General features: G+C 40.9%; 1 protein-coding gene across 1 annotated transcript in view; it reads left to right on the top strand.

Annotated features, from left to right (window-relative positions):
- st8sia3 (ST8 alpha-N-acetyl-neuraminide alpha-2,8-sialyltransferase 3) overlaps positions 1-12,532 on the top strand; it is a 36,398-nt gene that overhangs the window by 7,759 nt on the left and 16,107 nt on the right. The window contains exons 2-3 of the mRNA XM_084046196.1: positions 7,208-7,237; positions 9,889-10,011. Of these exons, the coding sequence (XP_083902322.1) occupies positions 7,208-7,237; positions 9,889-10,011 (153 nt within the window). The remainder of the gene's footprint in view (positions 1-7,207; positions 7,238-9,888; positions 10,012-12,532) is intronic.

Raw genomic sequence — 12,532 nt, forward strand, 5'->3', positions numbered from 1 at the left:
TGTGATGTGATTTTTTTTCCCCCCTTAACCACTTGAACCCTAGCATCCCTTTTCTGAGGATAACTTAAGCCAAAAATAGCAGATCTACAAGCTCACAACGCCTCGCGCTGCGAGGCGTTGTGAGCTTGTAGATCGGCTATTTTTGGCAAAGAGGTATAGGTGTAGAGGGGAAAAAAGAGCAGACCTAGTAAACAACAAAAAAAAGTAATCTGAAACACAATTTTATACAATATAGAGGGGGTCCCTGGCTGCTTCATCTCTCGCTCAGCTAGGGGGTCCTTGGCCTGAAAACGTTGAAGACCCCTTGGTTTAGAGCTTGAAAATGTTGATGCTTTTTGTGTGAAGCTGTAGTATTATCAAGTAGGGGCGTTAATTTACGAGAAAAAAAAACACACAAAAAATATGGATATAAGAGGTTTCTGCCCGACGACAGCAACGATTATGATGTCTCATAATGTCTCCTATAAAAGGGGACGAAGGTGAGACGGTAAAAACATGCTGTTCTCATTAGAACGGAGGATGACGTCAACCCCAGCGCTCCCTGTGCTGAATCAGAGGTGATGAGCAGCAGGGCCATGCAGATGGCATTCCAGGGAGGTGGGGGGTGTGTGTGTGTGTGTGTGTGTGTGTGGGGGGTGTTCAGATTATGCACCACGCAGCTATCAGGAGTCTTCACACACATTTTACAATCAATCCTCTCCTGTTTCTGATCGGCTACAACAGTGGTTTTCAACCTTTTTCACATCAAGGTCCATTATTTATTTTGGCGTTTGAGCCAAGGACCACCGTTTGAGATTTAGCCTCTCAGACCCAAGACTTAGAACATTTTGTTGTCATTGGATAAGATTTTGTCCACAATTCCATCCATGCTGTATTGATGTTTGTACCATAGGAGAGATAACAGGCAAACGTTGATCAAAATAACAATTTTCTAATTTAGTCATGCAGATGTTAAACAATAATTTAACTCTTGAGAGCGTGGTTTCATTTTTCCTTCTCAAGAGTTAAAGATCTAATAAGGGTCCATTTGGTTACCAACTCTCCATCATTTAGCTGGGGACCACCTGGAACCCCCTCAAGGACCACTGGTTGAGAACTGCTGAGCTACAACAATTCCAGTGCTGGACAAAAGCAAAGGGAACTGTCGTCCCGTAGCCCTCACACCACTATAGTGAGCAGATGCTTTGAGAAGCATGTTAAATCAACTGATCAATAGCAGGCTGCCAGTGCCAGCCCCCACACTGACTGGACCCCCACCAGTTCACATACCAGCAGAACACATCCACAGATGATGCCATATAATCACAGGCACTGTGTGTGTGTGTGCACACCGCTCTCTCTCTCCCACCTGGAGGGGGGGAGGAGCTCCTCTGTGTGAGAATGCTGTTTATAGATGACAGTTCAGCGTTCAACACACCAACATCCCCTCCAGACTCCACACCACCAGGCTCAGGTGCCTAACTGTAAGGACTCAACCCCCTGCGTGTAGGGTTGTCACGATTACAAATTTAAAGGGATATTTCACTTTAAAAACAAAATTGGGTCATTTTATCGTCTGCTCAGGCTTTTGTGAGCCCCCCCCCCCCGGACAGTTTTTAAGTTGCTTGATTCAGTATTTAGATATTTGATTTGATATTAATTTTATCAGACACGCCCCCTTCCTATACAAACCCATTGTAACTTCAAACTCCGTCCTTGGTTCTGGTGACTGATATTGTCCTTCTAATACGTGAGGAGACCGTGCTTTTTCAATTACTCTTCTCATTTATTTTTTGTATATTTTTTGGGGAAAATGGAAAAAATTAAATACATTTTTTTAATATATAAATGAAAAAAGTAATCAAAAAAACACGGCCCCTCACGTATTAGGAGGGCAGGATGAGTCACCAGAACCAAGGACAGGTGTTTTTGATGAATCTAACATGTTAAAAATGTAGTTTGAACTGAAGTTATAATGGGTTTGTATAGGAAGGGGTGTGTCTGATGAAATTAATATCAAATACTGAATCAAGCAACTTAAAAACTGTCTGGGGGGCTGACAAAAGCCTGAGTAGACGATAAAATGACATTTTTTTTAAAAGTGGAATATCCCTTTAACTTCATCTTTTGCGTAATCTATGAATGAAAACCCTATAGCCATAGTAGTAGTATGTGTTGTAATGGTGGCAGTAATAGTCATGCTGTGGTAGAAGCAGCAGTAGTGGTGATGATGGTTATAGAGTCATAAACATAGTGACAGTAGCAGTGTTGTTGTCACTAATACCAGCCCGTTCAAGCCTGGGGACAAGAGGGCATCTGTCACTTAATCCAACAGTCATCAACTAGCACAGTGCACATGATTCTCATTCCTTACTGGGGTCTCTCTCTCTCTCTCTCCCTCCCTCCCTCTCTCACTCTCTCCCTCCCTCCCTCTCACTCTCTCTTTCTCTCTCTCTCTGCCTGTTTTTTCTGTGTTTGTATCCCAACACTGTTCTCTCTGTGTCACCGTCTATATTTGTCTCTCTCCTTTTCGGTCTCTATTTTAGTGCTTCTTTATAATCTCTCTCTTTTGCTCATTTGTCTCTCACTGTCTGTCTGTCTGTCTGTCTGTCTCTTTTAAATCTGCTCAATTTGTTGTGTTTATCCCACAATCCAGACTACAGAATAGTAGAGATAACAGGATGGCTGGTGTGTGGGGGAATTGATGAAAATGAATGAAGAGAGAGATGGTTACAGTTGAAGCCATATTACTGTCTCTTCTCTGCAAACAACATGTGTAATTTAACCGCTTAACCTGTGTATACTTTGTTTGCCAGAGTCCCCCATGGCTTTATACTGGGCCCCCTCATTTTGTCCCTTTACGCCAATTATCTTTGCCGAAAATGCAACACATTGTGAGCTTGAAGAGAGAGCTGCTAATTTCGCCAAATGATATCATCCCAGGATAGGGCTGGTAGAGTTCAAAAATGTTGAATTGGGACACTTTAGAGGAGTAGTCCACTGCAAAATTGACTTATTTTCTATCAATTACACAAGGCTTCATGGGGTGTGTAATTGATAGGAAATAAGTCATTTTCGGGGTGAAATACCCCTTTTCATACATGTGGCTGGATGGATGGATAGATAGATCTCACATACACTGTGTGTGTGTGTGTGTGTGTGTGTGTGTGTGTGTGTGTGTGTGTGTGTGTGTGTGTGTGTGTGTGTGTGTGTGTGTGTGTGTGTGTGTGTGTGTGTGTGTGTGTGTGTGTGTGTGTGTGTGTGTGTGTGTGTGTGTGTGTGTGTGTGTGTGTGTGTGTACAACTTTTGAAGCTTTGTTAAAGGATGAATGTGTTAAATACCTTGTGCTCATTATGTGTCAATATATCTCTCCGTCTCTCCTACACTGTCTCCCTCATCTTTCCTACTGTCTGTCTCTCCTACACTGTCTCTCTCATCTTTCCTACTGTCTGTCTCTCCTACACTGTCTCCCTCAGCTTTCCTACTGTCTGTCTCTACTACACTGTCTCCCTCAGCTTTCCTACTGTCTGTCTCTACTACACTGTCTCCCTCAGCTTTCCTACTGTCTGTCTCTACTACACTGTCCCTCATCTTTCCTACTGTTTGTCTCTCCTACACTGTCTCTCTCATCTTTCCTACTGTCTGTCTCTATTACACTGTCTCTCTCTCTCTGTGTGTGCTATTGACCACCAGATATGTTACTGTAGCTCTGCTAGTGTCCATACTAGTGTGAATAGCAGCTCTTGGTACCTAGAGCAGAATCCAGAGTGCGTTAACGGCTCTGAGCTCAAGGGAGATGTCCTTGGTACTGATTTACAACAAGCAGCACCATCCATTCATTCTGCTGCCTGCCGCCTGGAATCATTTCCAGCTGTCGTGGCTTGTTTGTGGCAGCGGCCCAAGGTTACAACGTGAAGCCCTGGGTGTTAATGTAACCGAGCGTATACAGATGTAACCAAATGGACCCCGTTAGTGGACACACACACTCGCTCAGAGTTACCAATGGATACAGGCAACGGTGTCATGGTGATTATTTTACTGGCAGGACGGTGTTTTAATGAAGTCACACGCACACACCGCAAGCATATTATTTTACCTTAAATTAGGAAACAATGTTTGTACAGGAAATGTTTTTTAGCTTAGTTGTAGTCTTTTTAAACTAATACAAATTCAAGGAATGCCATGAATTATAGAGCTGAAACTAAAAAGTTTGCTTTGAACGAGTATCTCTCTCTTCTTGGACGGTGTCTCAGGCATTGCTGTGTGCAGACAGGATACTGGCAGCAGCCCTACTGAAGCCAACACGCTGTGTTGCTTACCGTGTTACCGCTACACTGTAGCCTATAGATGCAAGGTGTGAGGAATCAGAGGATACATTTTCACACTCACTTATAAATCCTGTTATGCAAAGTAGCCATTTGGGTACTTGGCTCGTGAATCTACCGGGGGGGGAGGGGGGGGCACGTTCTAGCGTGAACGTACGTGCACTGTACCGTGCCGTACCTTGCGCGTGAAAAAATCTCTGGCCACACGCCGTCCTACTCCGTGTGGCCTCCTCAACACCACTAGATACAGGGTCCCATTTGGTTACATTTGTATGTCGTTCCCACGTTTTTGTTAATTAGGTTATTTTTTCTTGACCACAAATGTTAAAGGGATAGTTCACCCAAAAACAGCATTCCTAAGCCAATAATTCGATGTCCAGCGGACCGGTAGGCAGCGGTTCCGGTAGGAGACACAACGGAGACTCTTTGTGTCTCCTACCGGAACCGCTGCCGGTCATCAAATTATTGTCTTAGGAATGAGACCAAAAAAAAAAAAAAATATCCATTAATTCAAGTCTCCATGGGGTGACTAATAGATAGGAAAAAAAGTCATTTAGGGGTGAACTATCCCTTTAAGAATGTATAATTTAGATTGCATGCTGTTTAGACAGATGCCAGCCAGGTAGGGTACCAGGGAAACAGATTGTTATTTACAGTAGATGACAGATGCCAGCTTCATTGTGTACCCGGTATCCTGTAGTTTGAATGTACAGATAGTTATTTAGATAGACACATATTGCTTTAGACAGATGCTAGTTTCATGGTTTTGCCTGTGTGTCCTAGTTTCTTGGGGCACTATGCACTGTTTCTCTCTGCATTCTGCAGTATGTATGCAATTATTTACCTTGCTTATTGTACTGTAAGTCGCTCTGGGATACGAGTGTCCGCTAAGTACCTACATAGGAAATTGTAAATGGTCTCTGAGTTACACATGGACAGTGGTGGAAAAAGTACTCAAATGTTTTACTTTAAGTAAAAGTATCAATGCTGCAATGTAGAAGTACTCTGTTGCAAGTAATTCAAATTTTATTTGTGTAAAAGTACAAATGTATTGGTATCAAAATGTACTTAAAGTACGAAAAGTAAAAGTACTAAAATGTTTGAAAATAGCCGATCTCTTGGATATTTTCAAATAGCCTAGGTACAGTATAAAATAGGGCTGTAAGTGGTTAATGTATGTTTTATAATATAATAATTCTGCAAAGTAACCAAAGTTTTCAAATAATTGTAGTGGAGTAAAAGTACATACCGGTAACCAGTATATGAAACTATTATTTGAATATTGTAACTGTCTGAAAAGGTGTCATATAATCCCATGAGGGATGGGCCACGAGGTGGCATGACACTTAAATAAAATAATTCATTCATTCATTCATTCATTCAGTACAATATTTGCCTCTGAGATCTAGTGGAGTAGAAGTAATTGGAAATTCTCTGGTAAAGTAAAAGTACGGTACCTCAAAATTGTACTTAAGTACAGTACTTGAGTAAATGTACTTTGTGGCTTTACACCACTGCACATGGATAAATGAACACTGAGGATTTTACTGTGTGTTCTCTGACAGCACATTAAGTATATGAACACCGTCACGTGTGTTTCTTGTGAGTGAGAGAAGACCTGTAGGGTGTTTGTGGGGGGCGGGGGGGGGGTGACATTATGAAGAAAACCACTCAGGGACACACATCTATATGTCAGCTGGCTCTCTGAATGGGTTCAGCTTCAGGGTTATTTCATATTTCAGAATGTAATCCAGTAAACATAACATTTAAATAGCACTTAAAATAGCATTTAAATAGCGTGCGTGACTTATAAGTGCAAACTCTTGAGTAAATGTTATGAACCCTAGTCCATAAAAACAGAGGTAAATGGTTGCGTACTGTAGAGTAAGAGTGCAAAGAAAAACAATTTAGTGGTACAAAGTAACTAGGATCCCAGATACGGCAAATGTCAAACCTATCATCTGTCAGATTCTAAAACACCATATGTCTATTTAAAATGCCATAACAATACAATATGTGAACAAGTAACCATTGTATTATGCATCTATTTACAGTAGGGCATAATACAACTTGATTTTCTATATCTTTCTGTTAGACATAGCTGTCTTGGGCAGGATTCAGAGTGGTGTATATCCTCTGGATTCAATGCACTGAAGTTTATAAAACATGTTTACTTTGCTAGAATATTTAGTTGACATCTCTGCCTATGTAGGTACAGTATACCATCGTCGGTCACCAACATTAACTGTTAAAGGGATAGTTCACCCTAAAACAATCTTATTTTCACACCCCATGAATTCATGGAGATGTTTTTTTTTGTCGCATTCCTAAGCTAATAATTTGATGACCGGTGGAAAGATGCTGACTTCATTAGTTAATGTGAGATTTTCTTTGAACTCCTTATTTTATTCAATTCATGTTGCAGTACACTGTTGCTTCATAACAAGAGGTCGTATGTAAATGACCTTTCATAGCACGCTATCAGAATCTCCGAAGTACGAGGATATGGGAAGCATTTCAAATGGGGCGGCAGTGGCTCAGGGGTAGAGTGGCCGGTAGAGCGGCCGGATGGCAACCGCAAGGTTCTCAGTTTCGAAGTGTCCTTGGGCAAGACACGGAACCCTACATTGCCTCCAATGAGTCGGTCGGCGCAAGCTTGCCACCATTGGTGTGTTAATGTGGGAAAAGTGTGGACGCTGGCGTCGACTTCACCTCCCAATGTCCCCCCCTTGTATGAATGAATGAGCCGTAAAACGCTTTGAGCACTTGGATAAGGCACTATAAAAATGCAATTCATTATTAAATGCAAAATGTTTACAGTATAACGATAAATACAAGTGGTTTTTCTTTTTGAGTTTACGTTTTGTGTCATATTCCTCATATTCCTCATGCCGACCGTGCAGCGAGAGACCGCCTCGCAAACCAGACCTGAGGTGAATAATAAAGTGTGGTGACCTGCCTTTCCTCTCGAGCGATAAAAAACTCAAGGGAATGTGCTTCTTCTTTCCCTTCTATACCTCTTCTTACATTCTTCCCTGTTGCAGCATCATACTACAAATATGATCTAATTATCAATGCGCTTCTTAACGATGGGCAAAAGAGCTTTTCCGCTGCTGTTGATGACAATATGATTTGTGGCAGAGATACAGTTTCTGAGCAGTACCACCTTTTTTTTCTTTCTGAAAATGAAACGGCATCAGCTTAGCTTATGCTTCAGCAATTAGGGCTGCAACTATCCATTTTCTTCTTAATCATTATTCTATTTAGTACTTTTTTGATATCATCGAATGATCTATTATAAGCTTGTTTTGTTTAATAATTAGATTTTTTTTTGTACGTCAACACATGTGATTTCCCACTTTGTTGTACAACGGTGTCGTGCGAAAATGTTTCACTTTCGTTTTAACCCATTAAGACCGGGAAAGCAATCTGTGTGTCATTTTAAGATTTTTTGGGCTATTTTTGAATAGCCAAGCAACTCGTAAAATGACACAGATGCGTTCCCGGTCTTAATGGGTAAAAAAAAAGAAATCGACTTTCATTTCATTTTGTTTCTTATTTTAAACGATTAAATCGATCGGTTCTTTTAACTGTTGCACCCCTATCAGCTATACTGGCCAAGCAAGCAACTGACAACACAGCCAGCTAGCTCACCTTTGTGTCAAATATGAGACACAAAGCAACGCAGAGCCTGTTCAACTGATGGAGCTGATATGTTTCTATATGGCACTTTGCTGGCGTGGAAGTTTAGTATAAGAACAGCATGAAATATGGCTTAGTTTGGGGAAAAAAGTCCAGAAAGAGGCTACCTTGCTGCACATAAGCCAACAATAATGGAACAAACATGAGCCTTGCATGATGTTAACTTGCTTGCTTACATGAGCAAAAACAACCAAATTGCTAATAATCAGTGATTTTTGACACAATGCACTTTGTTTTGGCAGTTTTGGAAGTTACAGGACAAACATGGGAGGCTACCCTGATAGCTGCATTCGTGTAATAGAGTACAGAAGTCCTGACGTCACTCGTTCATCCCCTGGGTCGTAGAGTAATCTCTCTATGGAGAATACACATTGGGTCATCATCATAGAATCGTCTCATATAAGAATTGTGGTCCAAAAATAAACAAACTGTCTCGGCGATATTGTCAGGGAGGAGGTGGCTCTGTATCGTTTATGATAGTCAGTCACTCATATTTGATACAGTCTGTTTCTGGCGAAAGTTTTACTAATTCGGCGGAAGTAACATTAGCGTTTTCTCACCGTCAGTTGATGCTTCAAGTCAAACCGCCGGGGTCATTTGTTTATTTTTGGAACACGGTTCTTATTTGACGCGATATTAAACACGTCTATGAGAATTCAGAATGGGGGGAAAAAAAACCTGACCCAGGTAGGATGTGTAAATTACATCAGACTTCGGTGCTCTATTAACGGGCGTCCTTGCACAAAGCCAGAAGGTTGCTACAAAACTTAAAACGGACAAATCAAAGTGTTTTAACTTTAAAGACAGTTTTATTAGCAATTTGGTTAAGCTACCTAAAAATCACAAATGTATTAAAACCCACTAACATTATAGCTATGTTGCTGGATAAATATGCCAAAGTCTTTTGCTAAGTATTATTATAGACTAATCTGGGTATTGTATGTACTTCTGTAAACTACTACTATGCTGTTCCAAATGTCTTTAATACCACCCCATCCTTGGCTAAATACTGCTATTGTTCCGAGATGTTCCAGAGGCTGCTAGAATACATGACGCAGCTGTTGCTCTGATTGCCTGCAGAACTGGGTTAATGTTTATAAATCTTTATTTTGTTGGTATTTTTTCATTCAGACCGGGAAAGTATCTGTGTCATTTTAGATGTCTTTGGCTATTCAAAAATAGCAGATCTACAAGCTCATAGCCGTGCTATGAGCTTGTAGATCTGCTATTTTTGAAAAATCGTAAAATATTTTGTTCCACGGACTTCCAGAAGCAAAGATTGGAGTTAAAAATGTTTGAAAACAATATATGTATTCAAAGATTTGTACAAAATGTTCAACGTTTTTCAAAAGTAGCAGATCTACAAGCTCGTAGCGCGGCTCTCGGTGCCGTGCTACGAGCTTGTAGATCTGCCATTTTTGAATAGCCCAAAGTATAAAATAATGGTTATATAGCTAAAAATCTAACTGTGTCATAGATCTAATTTATGACACAGTATGCGTTCCCGGTCTTAATGGGTTAATAAGAATAGCCGATGTACCAGCTCACAGCGCGGCGTGGCGCATTGCATCGTGAGCTTGTAGATCGTCTATTTCCGGTGCGCGACATGGGCACTCAACTAAGTATGAATAGTATTTTCTATCAATTACACACCCCATGAAGCCTTGGATTCATGGAGATTTGTAATCAAATTATTGGCTATTGCCTGTAATCAAATTATTGGCCTCGGAATTCGACAAAAACAAAAAAATCTCCATGAATTCAATGCTTCATGGAGTGTGTAATTGATCATTTTTTGGGTGAACTACTCCTAAAGCATCCATCATCCCCTCAGCCCTTCCTCGTCGTCCTGTCTAACGTCTCTCTCTCTCGGTCCATGCAGCTCTCAGTTGGCCATGAAGTACCTGGACCCGGCGTTCACTCCTCTGACCAACGCTCTGAACGAAGGCCTCCAGGAGAGCTCCGCCAAGTGGAAGTACAACAGGACCGCCTTCGAACGACAGAAGTGGGTTCTTAGCACGCGCGCACACACACACACACACACACACACACACACACACACACACACACACACACACACACACACACACACACACACACACACACACACACACACACACACACACACTGAGCAAAACAACCAAATTGCTATTAATCAGTGATTTTGACATGATACACTTTGTTTTGTAAGTTTTTAAGTTACAGGACAACAATGGTAGGCTATATACCCTGATAGCTGTATTCAAATATCATAAACGGGCTTCCTTGCACAAAGCCAGTGTTGCCACAAAACATGCAAAGCTCCACACACACAGACACACACACACACACACACACACACACACACACACACACACACACACACACACACACACACACACACACACACACACATAAAATGTTAATTGTCTCCGCCAGACCGAAGGCACACAAACTATGTTTTGCACCCTGTCCGTCTGTCTGTGTGTCTGTCTGTCTGTGAACAGCTAATCTCCAGCATCATTGGCCCGATGGCAGCGAAACACTCCCTAGGTGCCAGAGCAGAACCTTTGCCCCCAAATTTTCAGATAGGCCTGTTATAGCGCCACCAGGAGGCAAAACACATTTCTTTTTATTACTCCTACAGATTGTATCCATACATCACGCAAATCGGCACACAGTATCTCTATAGTCATGTGATCAAGACGGATCTGTCCGATTTTTCATATTCCATCCTGATTGGCTAAGATTGGCTTTCAAAGTTTGCAGGATTGGTCCGTTTTGAACAAAATGCCTCAAATCATGAACGCAGCGTGCGATTTCAGAGAAATTCCGAGCACATTCCCACTAGGCCGAGGAAGAAATGCCAAGAAAAAAAACACGTAGACGTAAATCTAAAATAACTTTATTATAACAAATAAAAACGCCAACATGTTTCGACCTGACTGGTCTTCATCGAGGCAAGAGTGCATTCTTTCCCTGTCCTCTCCTCTGTTTTTTTTGTTGTTGCTCGGACCTATTCTTCTTTCTTCAGTATAAATGATGGAATTGGAGTGCAAGGAGAACAATAAGCTACAACTGCAATTTAGCAGATTACGTACTGTAAAATAACCCTCCTGGCGTCAGCATCTAAGCTACGTACACAACAAAATTCGAGCGCACGTGCACTGAGGCCACTTCAACCATTATCTTATACTTTGGCTATTTTTTGAAAGAAACATGAAAATGTGTGCAAATCTTTGAATATATATATTTTATATTTATAACTCAAATCTTTGCTTCTGGGGATTCTACAAATGTCTTCTAAATCCTAACAGTTTTTTTTTAAAAACTTGCTATAATATCAGTGGTTCTCAAACTTTTTCAAGTCAAGGACCCCCAAAATTATATGTATTTGGCCACGGACCCCCATCTCAAAATATGTACCAGGGACCCCCAGAAGCAAAGATTTCACTTTAATATATATATATATATATATATATATATATATATATATATATATATATATATATATATATATATATATATATATATATATATATTCAAAGATTTGCTAAACCTTTCACGATTTTTCAAACATAGCAGATCTAGAAGCTCATAGCTGCTCTGAGCTTGTATATCTGCTATTTTTGAATAGCCAAAGTATAAAATAATGGCAAAAAAGGTTACACAGATGCTACATAGAGAACGAAATGCGAGTGCACGTGCAGACAGTAAGTCTGTACGTCTGTACAGGTACGTCCCCCCCCCGACAGGAGAGGAGAGGCACTGTTAGGGTGGAGGATGATTGAATAGAAGGCATCCACCTAGGGTTGAGTGGTATGGGAGAGCAGGAAATGAGGAGGTGGGTTCTGAAGAGGTGGGGTTGGCAGACTGTGGCGGGAGATAAAGAAGAGAGTCAGGCAGGCCTGAATTAAAGGGATAGTTCACCCCAAAAATATACACGCTCACTTCGTGCCGCACTGCAAGCTTACTTGTACATCTGCTATTTTGATTTTTTGAAAAATTGAAAATGATGAATCATTTTGAATTACAAAAAGTTTTGAGAAGTACTGATTTAGAAGGCATTTGTAGAATCAGTGTATTATGTCAGTTCCACTAACATAATTTCATGATCTTCTTCTCTTGGTTGTTTAAAGTATTACACTTTATACTGCTTATACAGACTTTAGTGGAGACAGGGGTTGTGAAGATATACTGTAGATGCAAATATTTGAATATGCTCTCGCTAATAATGTGTTCTATATTATACCGTGGTCCCTATGCATGTTTATCTAATCTACAGTAATGTAAATGAAGCCCTCCTCCTCTATAAGCCCCACCTCAGTACACTGACATCTGAATCATAATGATAATTGTTTCTGACCCGGTAGAAAAGGGTCAGGCTGGTATGTTTCCTTTCTCTGATCCTTTTGTTTTAATTCATTATTACCACTTCAACCCCTATGTACCTACAGTAGTTGACCGGAGTCCCACAGGGTTCTCTTCCTGTTCCTCTCCTTTTTTTCCTTTGAGACTTCCGGAGGAGCGCATCCAACACAAACACT

The sequence above is a fragment of the Gymnoscopelus microlampas genome, assembly GCF_963454915.1.
Source record: "Gymnoscopelus microlampas genome assembly, chromosome: 21".
Classification (NCBI taxonomy): Eukaryota; Metazoa; Chordata; class Actinopteri; order Myctophiformes; family Myctophidae; genus Gymnoscopelus; species Gymnoscopelus microlampas.